We start from the raw sequence: 16392 nt of genomic DNA on the forward strand, positions 1-16392 counted from the left end.
CCTGCCTCTGCCTCCCAAGTGCTGGGATTAAAGGCGTGGGCCACCACGCCACCAGGCAGATATTTTGTTTTTGAGACAAGGTTTCACTAAGTTGTTCATGCTGACCTCAAACTCTGGGACTCAAATGACCCTCTCACTTCAGCCTCCAGAGTAGCTAGGACAATAGGCATGTACCACCTGGCCTGGCTGTTACAAACATTGGATTGTAGCTATCAGATACTGGATACCTGCCCACATTGGTTCTGCCTGTCACCTCGGATCCCTCTCAGCATAGTGTTTGAAATGGCACTAGCAAGGAAAGACGTTATTTCTAAACCTCAGTGGGGTTTTCCTGGAAACCGTGATTCATAACTGTTTTCCTCTGCCAGTCTTCGTTGTTTGTTTTACACATTTTCAAGTAATATTCTTTCTGGGAAGGAGGGAAGGAGGCCTGGCAATGCCTTGACCCACTTTTTGAAAGTAGGAGAGCCCAGCTTGGAGCTAGTGTGCTGCCAGGGTTCTGTGAGGTTCTGTGGCTAGGTGCCACTGTCCGGGCACTGCCAAAGGGCAGGGCACTGGGGCAACTTTCCCTCCTGTGCCACACTATGTCTGACTCCAGGTCGGCATCCCCAGCTCTAGGGATGAGGAGGACTTCAGGGATTCTAGGCCTCACTAAGACTCATTGTCTCACAGCTGAGAACTGTGGACGTGGGCTGGCAGCCCTGACATGCAGCCCTGCTGGCTTACATGCTGGCCTCTGGCAACTCCCCAGGGCCAACGGGTGGCACGGATCTCAGGAGCACAGTTTCCTTTTGGGGGAGGGCAGAGCCTGTACCAGGGCCCAGAGTTCAGGCAGTAGAAGAGAGTTTTGTACTGAGCTCTTTCTGCCTCCTCCCTCCACAGACCTGGAGGGGAGCTGCCCCCAGCTCTTGGTCCAGATTGTAACACTGAAACAACTTATTCTTGGCTTAGTAACTAATTCTTTGTTGTTTGGTGGCTCCGTGGGGCCGGCATGTCCCCGCCCAAGTTCTCTGAGTTCCATAATGAGCCTGGGTGCCCTGTACCTTATACTTCATGCTTACAGGCTCTGCTCCAGTTTGGCCAGACATCCTCCCCCGTGATTCCCTCAAGCTCTCTGTCCTCGCTCTGGTCACAGAGACCTTTGCACAGAAGTCCTTCTTTTTGGACTTTGTCTTCCTCTCTCTTTGTCTTTTTGGATTTTGCCCAGTGGATGCCCACTCATTCCTAGATCTTCAACCAGGGATTCTTGTGTCAGGGGAGCCCCTCCCCCATCTTTTCTTTTAGCGACTGAGGCTCGCTCTATGGATCCTGATGGAATCCCTGCCTTCCAAGGGCTGGGATTACATGTGTGCGCCACCAGACCTGGCAGCATTCAGTTTTATGAAATATATGAGTATCAGTCTTTGTCATTGGACCATAGACTGTCCAAGTCTGCTTCTGCTAAAAGAACGAACAAAAACAGTGAGCAGATGCGCTGCCTTGTAAGATGTGATTCATGCCCAGCTCTGCCTTCAGGGAGTCTCTGCACGCTGGCTATGTGGGCTGGCCTGAAAAGCCAGAAGTAAACAGGGAGGCTAATGCCTTACAGGAGCCTCCAGGTCCAAGGCTGGGGGCTCATTTATTTCACTGTGGAAAGAACACATCTGCTCAGAGCCTGAGTGCCCAGACCCAGCTTGGTTGGTGCATCCTTGGACAAACCACTTATTGCTACATCCTCAGACAATCCCCTTAACCTTGCTTGGGTTTTTTTAATGCCATAAAAAACATGAAAGGTGGTTTGTTTTTTCCAGCCTTACACAGATGTGTCTCCTTCATGGGAAGAAAACAAACATCTTTCCTGGTGAGGGTAGGATTGGGAGAAAGTGGGCTAACAGGTATGGCTGAGTGGAAATGGGCAGCACCTGGTGAATGGTAGGCGGGGTCTGTCAGAGAGTAAAGTAAGTGCTGACCTTCAAGAGAAACAGGCAGATAGATATACAAGGCACATGTGGAAATGACAGTGCCAGAGAAGCCAGGGCAGACAAGGGCTATGGACAGCATAGCCTTTAACCAGCCCAGCCCAGCACAGCCCAGCACAGCACAGCACAGCTCTGAGGTGGTAGCAAACGCCCACAGTCTGAACAGTGCCCTAGGTCATTCCTCCTGGTAACTGAAGGTTAACCTGGGGTGGAGATGACAGGCTCACAGCAGGCCATTCCCACTGCCCTTGAGCCCCAGAAAATGCAGATGCTGTTACCAGGGTACAGGGACATTCTCAGGGTTTTAAGCAAGCTAGGACATTTAGGTGGCAACTTGTTAAGCACCACTGCCAAGGAAAGCCCAGAAGAGTGAGGCTCCCACGAGGAGATGCCCTTTGCTGAGTCCCCTACTGCCGGGCCAAGGAAGACTTCCAGGGAGGAGATGCTGAGCGGGAGCTGAGGGGAGTGTAGGAGTTCAGCTGGGGCAATAGAGGTCGGTGGAGAGTAGATACAGAGAGGTGGGAAATGAGGCAGAAAGGCCAGGCAGGGGCCTGAAGTGATGTATACTTGACAAGAGTCTTGTCTGCCTTGAGAGAGATCTAGAACCTTCTATAGAAGATAGGCCAGTGAAAATGGGAGGCTTTTGAAGGATTGAAGCAGAGAGATAGAGCGAGAGGATGGTGTTTTAATTAAGCAGTTACTTGAAGGCTGGGGTGACTTTGGACAGTGGAGTCTGTGCTGAGCTCACAAGAGGTGCTGGGTTCCATCTCAGTCCAAGAAAGAAAGAAAAATGATGAAGCACAGAAGGAAGGCCATGTAGGTGATGTGGCGGCACGTGAGAGGATTTGTACATTTGTAGGGAGACCGCTGACAGGGGTTTCTTACCCGGGGTTGGGAACCAGAAACCCCTTCACTGTCTGAAGATGGCTTGCATTTCTTCAGACTAAGCCTTTAAAACATACAAAATAAAATGGCACAGGACTGTGAAGAAGGAAATCAACCATACTGAAATGAAGAGAGAATGTGTGTGTGTGTGTGTGTGTGTGTGTGAGAGAGAGAGAGAGAGCATGCATGAGTGTGTGAGAGTGTGTGTGTGTGCATCCACCATCCATGAGTATATGTGCACTCATGTGTATGTATATGTGTCTGTGTGTATGTATGTGGGGGGTGTCTGTGTGAGTGTGTGTATGTGTATGTGTGTGTGATCTTTCCCAGGAATAACAGACAGATGTTAATTGACTGAGCCCCACCCCATCCACAGCTCCTTTATTTGCAGCAGAAGTGTGTGCTTTCCCATCTCCTACTTTCAACTGAAGACCAGAGAAAGCCAACTCTCATCCCCACTGAGCAATGGTACAGAGTGGCCCTCTTCTAGAACCTTCCTAGGCTAACAGCCCCTGGTGAGGAACACGTGAAGTCATTGTCCACTCTAAAGCCTCCAGAGCCTCCACCTGACTTTGAGGCTCTGCCAAACACAGTGATGGTGGCTGGTGCCTTGGTTTGTTCTCATTTGGGTGAATGCCGTGACACTCCCATGGGTGCCTATGAGCCAAGTCACGACTTAGTAATCAGCAGGTAAAATTGACATGAGGCTACTTTCTGTCTCTATTTCAAGGGACCTCCTGGCTTTGGGGGGCGGGGAGATGACTCTTTCAAATCTTGCTTCCAGCTTCCCTTCTCTGCTGGGGCCCACCACTCACCATTTGGGGCTATGGACAAGATACACCTCTCTATTTCATAGAAGCATCCATGCATCCAAGGCTCTGGTGGAGGCAACAGCTCATCTGAACAGCTGTGGGGAAGTATGGTATCCACATAGGGCCCAAGGCCTTCTGTGCTCTGCAGGAGCCAGGGGCAGATGGGAAGGGTGTGTGGGGTTTATGGAACCCTAGGATGGGACACCCTGGTGCTGGGGTTGCATCTCCTCCTCACAATGGCCCTTGGTGATCAGAAGGCCTGCAGATGTGTGACAATGGCCTGGAGTGGGTGAGAACTCTCCGTCACCTACCTGGCTCCAAAAGCCATGCACTACTCTCAGTCTTCTTCGAGAGACAGGAAGCCTCAGAAGACGGAGAGTCTACATCCCTGGTACAGGTGCCCTCTGCTCTGGGGACAGGAATAGCTTGTCTGGAGGATGCGCAGAACTGTGTGTCCTGTGGCCATGCTTAAAGAATTCTGCTCTTTTTTCTGCTCTCAACACGAACGCGTTCATGTCCGGACAACATGGTGCCATTGCTGAGTTTTGCAGAGGATCTTTTTAGGTTCCGGGAGGTTTTGCATTTTTGACTGACATTTATAGGGATCCGAATGTGCGCTTTACCCCTTCTTGCCTGAAGCATGAAGTCCCCACCTTTCCCCCAGCTTCACAGGGCTGCCGTTGGCTGCCCTCTCCCCTTCTTTCTGAACTTGACTGACCCGGAACCGTAGTCGCTCGGGCCCCCACCGCAGCACTGGTGTTTGCCCTGTCAGCTTGCCAAGCTCATCCCTGCACTGGCACTTTGCACCTACTGCAGGTTCTGCCTGGACAGTTCTTCACCCAGAGCTGGGTCTAACTGGCTCTTACTGCCACTCTGGTCTTAGGGTAACTGTCCACTCCCTGGGAGGCCTGACTTGAGCTCTGTACTAAGGGCAGCTCCTCTCCAGTCCATGTATGTCGACACGTGCCATAACGCTTCTGCAGCTTGGGCAGGACACAATCTTTTGTATCTATTCCCTATGTAACCCCCACTCCCAGGGATGACAAGTCCCCCACTCATCTCTCCAGAACTCATAAATGGTGCCTGCCACACAGCACCAAGTGCGAGGTTCACCCACAAGGGTGACGAGTTTCTGCCTCTGTGCCTGGAAGTTTGGGCAAGTGCACTGTACTGTATCAGCTGACACCATCCAAAGGGACAGAATTTCATGACATTGCCTGTCATTCGTCTCACACAATGGTTATTGAAGGTCCTCTGCTTTCCCTCTGGCTGTCCTCTGTCACCTCTCACAGCTGTGGCTCCACCTGGACACTTAGTCTGTCTTGACTCCTTTGAGGTAGCCACTGCCTGTTCTGAGTGCTCCAGCCCTCTTGCTATATCTGTGTGGCACAAACGCCTGTCTCTTCCTCTAGACCCTAACTACGTTGCGCGCAGAACATCTGTATTTTGTCCCATGACGCTGGGAAAGAGCCAGGAGGTCACAAGCATTACTGAGAGGAAAGAGGGGGGCTTGGCTGGGTGGTCATGAAGGAGGAAGGTTTGAGGGTATGGGTCATGGGAGGCCTCCTTGCCTCTCCAGACAGCTTCAGACGGAGACTCTGATATCAGATTAGTGTCTCAACTTCTTTTTCCAGATGGCATTGGAAGCAAGTTACATCACCCCTCTGGGCCTTAGTTTACATGTCTATGAAATGGAGGCAGTGGCAGTAACATCATGGTCAAAAAGAGGTCTCCGTGGGAAACAACTGAATTAAGTCTTCAAGGTGCATGGCCCAATGCCAAGCACATAAAACACATCTAGTCAACATTAACTGTTTTATTATGGAGGTCTGAACCTTGGCTAGGGCTCTCCTTCCCACGTTAGGGGGCAGAGCTAAGAGGCTGGGAGGCTGTAGGGAGTAAGTCAAACTCCCTGACTCACAGATTAGGAGGAAAGTAAATAAATATACACTTTTTTTTTTTTTTTGAGACAGGCCCTCATTTATACCAAGCTAACTCCAAACTCGTTGTGTAACTAAGGATGGCCCTGAACTTCTGGTCGTCCTGCCTCCACATCCCAACGGCTGTGGTTAGAGGACTGTGCCACCATGCTCATTTTCGCAGTGCTGGGGACTAAACCCAAAGCCTCATGTATGTTAGGCAAACACTCTCTACCCACGGAGTGACATCCCCAACCTCAGACACATACATCCTTTCAAACAGGGACTGCTCTGTAGATAAAATGCCCGAGTGAGTAGCGTGACCTGCCTTGAGGGTGGGGGTGGGGGCTCGGGTGGCAGCGGCGGGGTGGTGGTGGAGGGGCTTCTGAAATAGATTGAAGTGGGACTGTAAAGGAGAAGGAGAATGTACCTGAGAGGAGACACCAAACAGAAGAAGGAAGGTTGCCGGCAGCAGAGGTGGGATGAAGGAAATGGAGTCTGAGCAACTGATCTGTGGGCCGGAGCCTCGGAGCCAGGGCATCGTTAAGTTCATACTGATCTCTAAGTCAAATAGGAGTACGGGGTTGGAAGGAGGTCTTGGGAATGCTTCTGAGAGCAGGGCGGATGTCAGGAAAGTAGGGACAGGTGAGGAAAGACAGGGTAGAGAGGCTGCCCAGGTGGCACTGATGTCATGCAGAATACAAATGTCCCCTGTTCTCCCTGTGATTGGCTGATTTTAGGATCATTCCCCCAGGCTGGCGACTTGTGGTAAGATCATCTCTGGCGATACTGAGTGGTGGTAAGGAGCCGCAGTTCCTGAGCAGAGTAAGGAAGATTAACAAACCGGTCTTGGCCCTGAGCTGCATCACCAGGCTGTGGTTAGTGGGTAGGCATTCGTGGATGCACGGTGGGTGTGTTTTCCATTTATAGAAGCCTCAACTTAGGATGAGTTTACTAGGATTGAGAGGCCAAATCTTTTAAGTTCAGACTCCATTTTAAAGAACCTGACCTAAGTTTGAACTCGGGTAAACTAACAGATCAGTACCTAGCATTAGTTTCCAAGTTACACCCCCACAACAAAACCTGTACCTAACTCCAGTCTCTAGGCTCACCCCCAACAAGAACAGCGTTTCCAGGCTATTACCCCTACAGATCTTCACCCCCCAGGTTACAAGCCCACCTCCTGCCTAACGACCACCAATGCAGAGGGAGCTAGAGATTAAGTTTATGATCTGATTCCCAGCACCAGCCAATTATGCAAAAAGCCACAGCAGCTTTCCAATTAGATGCTCGCACACTCACCCTACCCCCCTTGTTTGCTGCTTTCTATAAAACCTTGCCTGATAGATATCCTGGGCGGTTCTTTCCACCAAGAACCATCCTGTGTGACGGCCGGACGGTGTGCCTGGGAGCCCAAGCTAGCTCGAATAGAATAAAGACCCTGTGGTGACTTGCATCAGATCGGCGCTAACACTTCCCTGGTACTACAGGATCATAATCCAGAAACTTTGGGAGTGTGCTGGGGGGACTGCTGGTGTGTGACTAGGTAGGGGAAAGCGGACCATCTAGAATGGCCCGACTCATGGCTAGCATCAAAAGGCACTGAGACATTTCTCAATGAGACTATGGGAAGAGTCTTCTGAGGTGCCAGACTGAGCTTTGGTTTGGATCTGTATGCCAGGCTGATTATAGAGAAATATTTGTGTGGACCAAATACCCAAGACAGTTGGTTGATACAACTGTAGAGGCCTGGAGTAGGATCCTAGACGAAGGTCTTGGGGGTAGGGAAGTTCTTGTTTTGTTTTTGAGGCAAGTTCTGACCACTTAGCCCAAGCTGGCTTTGAGCTCACGATCCTGCTACTTCAGCCTCCCAAATGCTGAGAGATCAGAGGTGAGTGATACCACACCCGCCTAGAGGGATGCTTTTCCAGTTCTGAGACAGCGTACAATTACCTGGCCAGGAATTGGGAGGGGTTGGAGGTGGGGGGCCGGAGGACAGGAAGGATGCTGGGAAACCTGCAGCGTCTGACAAAGAAGGAATCACTGTCTCTCAGACAGAGAAGGTGTCACTAAAGTCAAGTGAGGGCAAAGAGGGAGTGACCGTCTGGGACAAATCTTGCTGCAGGGTTGAGGAGAGGGTGGGTCTTGGGTTAGGACCCTGGAAGCTAGTGGGAATCTGGACAGAAGAGTCAGGGGTGAGGAGAGAAAGCACACATACACGTGTGTGTGTGTGTGTGTGTGTGTGTGTGTGTGTGTGTGAAGGCACACTCTGAGGCTTGCTACTAAGAATGGTTATAGAAAGGGAAGGCAGGCACAGAGAAAGAGCGACTGTGACCTGCAGGGTCTTGACGGTTCGCCATGAGAAGCATAAAATCTGGTTTATATGCTGATGGGCTCAGTCAAGCAGGGAAGGAGAAATTGACCACACAGGAATAGAATTCCTGTGTGGGATAGAAGCCCAAGGTCCAGAGGAGGGCCTGGCCTCTCAGGACAGTTGATTGAGTCAACAGAGGGCAAGCAGAAGCAGGTGGCAGGACCAGGTATGGCAGAGCAAACCCCAGAGCTTCACACTCCAGCCACCGCACACCATCCTTCCACCAAAAGGCACAGCTTTCTCACAACAACTCAGCTCCTCTCTGCCACGTGACCCCAGGGCAAAACAATGAATCTTTCTGAGCTAAGTGTGCCTCTCCCAGGATGGTGGTGGTGTCACACGTGTTCCAGCCTGTCTGAAATCTATCTGAGCCATCCCCGCTTAGAGACGCCACTTGTCTGAGAAAGGTCAACTCCAAAATCAGTCTGGCCTTATCCCTGGGCCAGTGTTAGGGGACCGCATCCCGAGCCTCCTCCCTCAGAGATAAAGTAAGCCAAAGGCCTCCCTTGATTGATTTCCCCGATCTGTAACAAGTAGTGGCTCCCTGGGCAGTCCCAGGGATGTGGGATGGTCCAGGGCCAAGATTCAATGTCAGTTTTGGAGACAGGGCCACACCTCTAGCTCTGCCCCCACCCATCCATGTCACTTGCACGGGCAGCTAGACTTTGAGGTAGAGGAATGAAACCCTCTTGGAGCTTCCATTCCCAAAGCTCTAGGATCCTTTCATTAAAATTTAGGGATTTTTTTTTTTTTTTCCTGAGACAGGGTTTCTCTGTGTAGCCCTAGCTATCCTAGAATTCACTCTGTAGACCAACTGACCTAGAATTCACAGGGATACACCTGCCTCTGCCTCCTAAATTTTGGGATTAAAGTTGTGCACCGCCACTGCCTAGCTAAAATGTAGGTTTTTTTTTGGGGGGGGCGGGGGTCTGTGTTTTTGTTAGTTTTGACGGTGCTAGGGATTAAACCCCAGGTCTTGCACAAGACAGACAAAAGCCTTACCACTGGGCTGTATCCCCAGACCTCCAGGCTAATTTTAAATTTGTTATATAATGCCTCTTCTCCTCCAGACCCGGTCTCTCTACTTAGCCAGGGCTGTCCTTGAACTCAAAGATCTGCCTGCCTCTGCCTCTGAGTGCTGGTATTAAAGGCATGCGCCACCACACCCGGATTTAATGTTAATCTTCTTACAGAGAAACCCCAAAGGGCATATAAACCAAGTTCCATGGCACCAAGTTCTGTCCTGGGGCTTTGACTTACCTTCCTTTTCCCCATCTGCAAAATGGGACAGTGGGACCTGTATCTTAAGATGAAGCACAGAATTCCTCGATGCACCCTTTGTCACAGGCAAAGGTGGGGGTGGGGTTTCAAGTGAATAACCTCTTGAGATGGGAAGGAGGCAAGCATCTTGTGCTCTGGCTGCGCGTGCACTGAAAGGGGTCCCCCCTCAGTGGCCACCCGTGAGACTGCAGGTGAGTCATTTATTTTAGTTTTACCTGGGATGGCACAGCTGCCTGAGGGCAGCTCTCTCCTAATTATCCTCTCAAAAGCTAGCTACCCACTTGGCTCTTCCTGTCCCTGACTGGCACTGAGTTCAGAGCTAATGGGCACATAATAGTCAGATAAACTCATCTGTCGGCTCCTGCATTTCCTTTATGCAATTGGCTTTCTGACCACAAACCAGCAGGCTCCAAAGTACTGGAGCAGCTGAGTGCCCTGTGGAAAGCACCCTTAGCTCTCAGAAAGACCAGGAAGGAGGTGGTGGCTTCACTTTCTGGGGAAGGGAGGTGAGAAGGAAAACCTAAGGATGCCCCACTGTGACCCCATCGAGTTCCCCCTCGTCACCCCTTGAGTTACTTATGCTGAATGAGACCCACCAGTCCTTACCTTAGTTTGGACAATGAGTGGCAGAGGCAACAGCAAAATGGGCAGACACAGCACAATCAGGTGGAAGCGGTAAGCCCATAGTGCCTGCCAGCAGGTGGCCATGGTGAGGACCAGCCTGGCCTGGCAGCTGCTTCCAGGAGCTACGAAAAAGACTGAAGGTGCAGTGCACAGCAGGTGGCCTGGGGCAGCTTATATAAAGCCAGAGGAGTGTTAACCATTGACCCACCCTGGCAATCAGAGTGTTTTTGGAATCAGGGGGTGGGAGTAAGGAGGAGGGACTGGCAGGAGGAGTAATAACCAGGAAGACTTAGCCCGGGCCAGGGAGGGTAAAGACAAGAAATAAAAGCTTCGGGTTACTGGAGGCAAGCAGCCCAGATTTCACTCCTTCTGGGCACAGAGACTGCTAGGGGAACCGGACTTGGAGAGCCCCGAGTTGGGGCTGTGCAGAGCAGGAGCTAAGCCCTCTTTCCGGGCCAGCCCACCCCTCACCTTTGATTCCCCAAAGCCAAGTTCTTAGCTGAGCAGTTGACACATGACCCTTGGAGCTGGGCGTTACCCCTATCTTGACTACCCAGGCATCCCGTCCTTGGGGGTTTTAAAGCCCAAGATCCCTACTGGGAGGCCTGGGGGCATCTGGCCAGCCAACCGCAAGCTTGCCCCCCCCCTACTAGGTATCAGGGAATCTGTCAAAGTCACAAGTTCTTCATACCCTTAGCACAAGACTGGCCCACTGACTTGATCTAGCCACTGGCCGCTTCCTCATTCTGCAGTAATCTTTTCCTGTATATGTTGAGCATTGATGTGTGGTAGGTACACAATAAAGATTTTTTTTTTTTTTTCAGAATCTTCCTGGTCCCCACCTCTTGACTGCCATGGAAAAACAGCAAGTATTGCTTCATACGCTATTTACATACTCAGCCATTCCTCATACCAGCCATCAACACCACAAACCTTTGGCACCAATCATGGGCAGCATTTGGTGCTAAGGATACAGAGATTAAAAGGCCATGGGTGGGGTGTGATGTTCCCAGCATTTAGTCCAAGCTGGACGGTGTACTGTTGCATCGACTGCACAAAACACTAGGCGTTACTGTCCCACTTTATAAGTGGGGGAACTGAGACCTGAAGACACAGAGCCAGGTAGACTTCAAACATGTTCTGTGTGAGTGCCCTGATGTAGACGCCAACCCAAGGTAGAAGCTTGAAGAGAGAGCACTGGAGACACCCCGACAAAGATGCCTGGAGGAGAGAGAACCTGTGTGTGTCCCGGCTCTAGATCGGAATCATAGGCAGGAGGAGATGAGGCAGAGGACACAGCGAGGAAGGGCAGAGTGGGACCCTCTCGGCGTCGGGCAGGCTGATGTGTGTGCTGCTGGGGACCGGGGTGCAGACCGCGGTGTGGAGTACCTACTTGGAAACAGTCCCTCTGGTGCTCTTGCCCCTCCTGGCCCTTTACTGAACGCAGCAGGTGTTTGATGGGCATCTCTGATAGTATCACAGTGTGATCTGTGGGTGCCAGGGTAAGAAGGAGGGGTGTCAGGGAGACCGTCTCAGGTGGGAACACAAGACGCATAGGGCTGAGGACAGAAGGGCTCTGTGGTAGGGAGCTGCCCCTCCCAGGGTAGGACTGACAGGGATCACTCACCTTGTCAGGAGAGTAGGACTCACATGCACTCCCGGCTCCAGTGAGGAGGGTCTGTGTGAGAGACCCTCAGCGCTTTGCAGAATGGTTGCAGCCGTGTGCATGGGTCTAGGTGGCAGAGCCAGACAGGATGGGAAGTTACACAAACAGCAGGCAGCTCCCAGCCTTGTTTACTCCCACAGAGCTACCAAAGTGAGCTAAGTGAGCGAGAGGGAGGAAGATGGGAGACAAAGAGTTTCAGATGCACAGGACAATACCCCGATTCTAGTTTCTCTAGAAGGAAGCCTCTCCCATGGCCCAGGGCTCTGGAGGAGCCACTGCAGCCACCAGGCTGGGCTCTCTCTCCCCCGAAGAGCAACATTGACTGCTTGTAAACCGCATCCCGATTCTCCTCCACACTCCTAAAGCATAAAGCACAGGCACGGCTTGTCATAGCATGTGAATCCGTGAAGTCGGGTTCATTTCCAGTACTGCCCTTAGCTCACTCTCCATTGCTCTGGACGACTTTGGTAGAGCTGGGACAAAACTCAGCATTTTCAAACTACTACTACTGTTTTCTGGCTGCTGCCAATAATCCTCTTCTGTGCCAGCATTGAGGGTCTTTGCTGGCCTTGGTTGATCCTCTGCCTCCTCCTCCTCTCCCCCCTCCTCCTCCTCCTCCACCTCATTTTCTTTTGGTGTGCATGTGTGTGTGTGTGTGTGTGTGTGTTTATATGTGCATGTGTGTGCATATGCATATATACATGTAAAGGCAGATGTAAGTACTCACACACACGTGAACAGAGATCAACCTAAGATGTCATTCCTTAGCAGCTGTCTATCTTGTCTTTAGAGATAGTCTGGAGCTCACAATTAGGCTAGTCTAGCTGGCCAGTGGGTCCCCAAGATCCTCCTGCCTCTACCTGCAACACTGGGACTGGGGTTACAGATGCTTCCTGTTGAACACAGATGATGGTGATGGTGATGATGATGGTGATGGTGATGGTGATGATGATGATGACGATGACAACAACGACGATGATGATAATTTGCATGGGTGACAGGATTGAATTGAAGTCTTCACGGTTGTGTGGCAAGCAGTTTATCAAAGACTTATCTATTTCATGAGTATGAAGGTTTTGTGGGGTGTATTTCTGTGCACCAAGTTCACGGTGCTTATGGAGGTCAGACGAGAGCATCAGGTTCCCTGGAACTGGAGTTATGGTAGATGGTTGTGAACTGAACCCAGGCCCTCTGCAAGAGCCGCCGGTGCTCTTAACTACTGAGCCAACTCCCCAGTCCCATCCCTAATGCTGGAATTCAGTGTTGGACAAATGACTGGGTCAGCAGCATACAGGCAAGCCAACCCCATGATTAATTTACTTCAAAGTCAGAGTCCCAAGGCTAGCGGGAAGCTTCTAGCTGCCACACACATCGCAAGGACTTACTCCCTGCCCGGCAACCAGGCCAGTGTCCTACTCTGCAAGGCCTTGTTCATTTTCCCAACCCTGCCCCATGCCCTCCTTCAGTAAATATTACATGACTCCTGACAGACTGTGAACAGTGCAAGCAGGAGAGCAGCCTTCCTACAGTCTTTGCTGAGGCCTTGCCTGACATATACAGCCTTGGGTCCTATCTCAGAGGAAAGTCAGACCCAGGACGTTCCTGCCGTGCGCTTTGCCTATAGAGCTTCCTGGAGAGGGCCATCAGAGACAGCTGAGAGCCTGGGGGATTAGGGGACATGCACAGACTGCAAGACCCAGCTTGTCCTCAGAAGCAAACGGCTGGCACACTGGAAGTAGATCTGGGCTTGTAGGGCTGGGCAAAGGTGGCTCTTGGCAAGTTCATACCTGGATAGATCGGTGGGGAGGCATTCAGAGGCCCCAGTGCAGCCCCAACGATGGTAGGGAAAGCTAGATATACCAGTCCCTGGAGTGATTGTGAGATGTGAAACTGTCCATCCCGGAGGAGAGAAGGACAGATGAAGTCATCAAATCTTTGAAGAAGAAAGTAAGGATGTTCTCAAGGGCCAAGAACAGACCACAGATCAGGGAAACCGGGAAGGTACATAGGCTGTCATCAAGAAAACCATTTCCTTGGACTGGAGAGATGGCGGTTAAGAGCACTGACTGCTCTTCCAGAGATCCTGAGTTCAATTCCCAGCAACCCCACGGTGGCTCACAACCATCTCTCATGGGATCCAATGCCCTCTTCTGGTGCATCTGAAGAGAACGACAGTGTATTCACATTCATAAAATAAATAAATCTTAAATATATATAGATGAAGAAAACCAATTCCTCATCCAAAGAAACACCTTCCTTCCCAGCACCAGCTTCCCCTTCCCTGAGGTGGTAGGGAGACTGACCAGAAGGTTGGGTGTCCTGCCTACAGCCTGGAGGATCCTTGAGCTTCCTCTCATCTTCTACTGCCTCCCCTACTGGGTCCACACAACTTAGTTTATACAAGTTCATATCCGCTCCCACCGCACACAGGACAGGGTGCTTGGACGGTGATAAATCGGCCTCCGGGGCTCACTGCTTGCTTTCCACCTCGGCTCTGTCCACATCATTCCTGCCTCTCACTCCATAAACCAGATTCTGTTTTCAGATGCCTCGTTTGGGCTCTGTATTTTCTAGTCTCCGGGAAGTTCCCATGCTGTCCGGTGGCTGAGGGACATTGTCTGTGTCTCCTCCCCCCCTACTATACTGGTTCTGTCTTGTTGATCTTCCAAGACTGAGGTAAAGACTGAACTTGCTTTGTGAGCCGTCAGCCCAGACTGGGTGAGGCCCCCTGCTCAGTGCCCTAGATCGACTCTCTTAAGACCTGTGTCACGTCACTCTGCGCATTCTCTTGTACACTGAGAATCCTCTACTGGACCATGCTTCACCAAGAGCTGGTACCCAGCAAATAGGTGTTGACTAAGTGGGAATGACAGCCGCATAGATAGCATTTCCACAAGACAACCCCTCAGGTTCAAGATGGAGAATGAAACCCTCTTTCTAGCATGTTCTGGATCGTGGGAAGGGTATGTGGGAGTTGTTGGTCATATGACAGAAAAAAGAAGTGAATGGCTCTTTGCCTCCATTAAGATCCTCATGCGAAGTGAAGAAGTAATTTCTGGAAGCCACACACACAGTGAGCCTGGGTTCATTCCTCAAAGAGACCCAAAACTCATCTACATACAAGCACCTCAAGAATCCCCTCCCACATTGCCAGGAGGTGAATGGCTTCTTTTCATATGTTTGTGTAGAGGCCAGATGTAAATGTCCAGTGTCTCCTCAGTTACTCCTGGAAACCACTGATGGAGTTAAACCAGGCTCCCCAGCACTACATTGGTCAGGATCATCTTGAGCTCACTCTGTGGCCTAGGTAGGGTGTGAACTTTCAATCCTTCTGCCTCAGCCTCCTGAATATCTGGGGTTAGAGTCCTGCCCCACAAGGTCTGCTCTGCCCAGCTGTTTTTGAAATTGTGATAAAATAAGCATAATCTAAGTTATCACCCTGAGCTAAGTGTCTGCGCACAGGGCAGAGGTGCGGAGCACGCGCACGCTGTTACATAACTGGCTTCAGAACGCTTCCATCTTGCAAACATGATACTCAACACTTATTAACCAGCTCCCATTTCTTCCTCCCCAGGTCCTGGAAACTCCCATTCTACTCTTGGTCTCTGTGAGTTTGGCAGCTCTTGATAAGCCCTAGGAATGCAATCATACAGTGGTTGTCTTTGGTTGACCACCTTATTAATCTCAGCATGCTGTCTCCAGGAGTGGGATGTCTTTCCTTCAGAAAGTCAAATAATGCGCTGATGTAGTTCTGCACCACACTTCCCTTGCCCATTTGTCTGCCAGTGAGTGCTTCACCTCTGGGCTATTGTCAAAGGTATGGCTACCACTACAAGTATGCAGACATCTCTTAAGAGTGGGCTTTCAATACTTCAGTCTCCGAACTGACCCGATTTAAATGCAAAGTATCCTCTACAGACTCATGTGTTGGAACACTTCTCTTCCTGCTGGTGGCGCTGTTTTGGGAGGTTGGAGAACCTTTTAGACATGGGGGCTCAGCTGGCAGACAGATGTGAGGGTATAGGGTGAGGCCAGTGTGTTTACATTGCTAGAGACTGAACCCAAGGCCTTGTACACACTAGACAAGCACTGGAAAATGACTATACCCCAGCCACTTTTTGAGTCTCACTAAGTTGCCCAAGCTGGATTTGAAATTCACTCTGTACCTTAAGCAGGTCCTGTGTTCTGAACCGCCTGTGTTCTGATCAGTCACCAGGATAGGACTAAGGTGCCTTGTGCTCCTGTAACCATGGGGTTGTCACCTGCCACTGTGTCTTCACCGTCATGGTAGACTACATACCCTGAAACCATGAGCCAGAATAAATCCCACCTCTCTTAAATCGCCCCTTGCCAGGTAATTGGTAGAAATATTGAGGAAAATAAATGATTCAGAAAATTGGTACCAACAGTGGGGTTGTCGCTGTGAGAAACCTGATTTCGTGGCTTCTCAGCTTTGGGAAGAATGTGGGAGAGTCTAGAGAAGGTCCAAGATTATGTAAGGATGTCGGAAGTGGGCAATTCTGGTTGACCATTGAAAGACCAGAGTATAGACAGAAACGGAGACAGTGAAGAATCAACTCTAAAGGTTTTAGAAGGGCAACAAGAACTCTGTCTAAGGGCTGGAGAGATGGCTCAGTGGTTAAGAGCACCGACTGCTCTTCTGAAGATCCTGAGTTCAAATCCCAGCAACCACATGTGACTCACAACCATCCTAATGAGATCTGACTCCTCTTCTGGTGCGTCTGAAGATAGCTACAGTGTACTTAGATATAATAATAAATAAACCTTAAAAAAAAAAAAAACTGGGCATGGTGGCACACGCCTTTAATCCCAGCACTTGGGAGGCAGAGACAGGAGGATTTCTGAGTTCGAG

The 16392-nt window shown here is 50.6% G+C and overlaps 1 protein-coding gene across 1 annotated transcript in view; it reads right to left on the bottom strand.

Annotated features, from left to right (window-relative positions):
• Nucleotides 1-9998, bottom strand: part of Slc13a2 (solute carrier family 13 member 2) — a 26243-nt gene extending 16245 nt beyond the window's left edge. Inside the window, exon 1 of the mRNA XM_021213433.1 lies at nt 9836-9998. Within this exon, the coding sequence (XP_021069092.1) occupies nt 9836-9937 (102 nt within the window). The 5' untranslated portion in view covers nt 9938-9998. The remainder of the gene's footprint in view (nt 1-9835) is intronic.
• Nucleotides 9999-16392: the final 6394 nt, after the last annotated feature.

The sequence above is a fragment of the Mus pahari genome, chromosome 14 (assembly GCF_900095145.1).
Source record: "Mus pahari chromosome 14, PAHARI_EIJ_v1.1, whole genome shotgun sequence".
NCBI classification, from domain to species: Eukaryota; Metazoa; Chordata; class Mammalia; order Rodentia; family Muridae; genus Mus; species Mus pahari.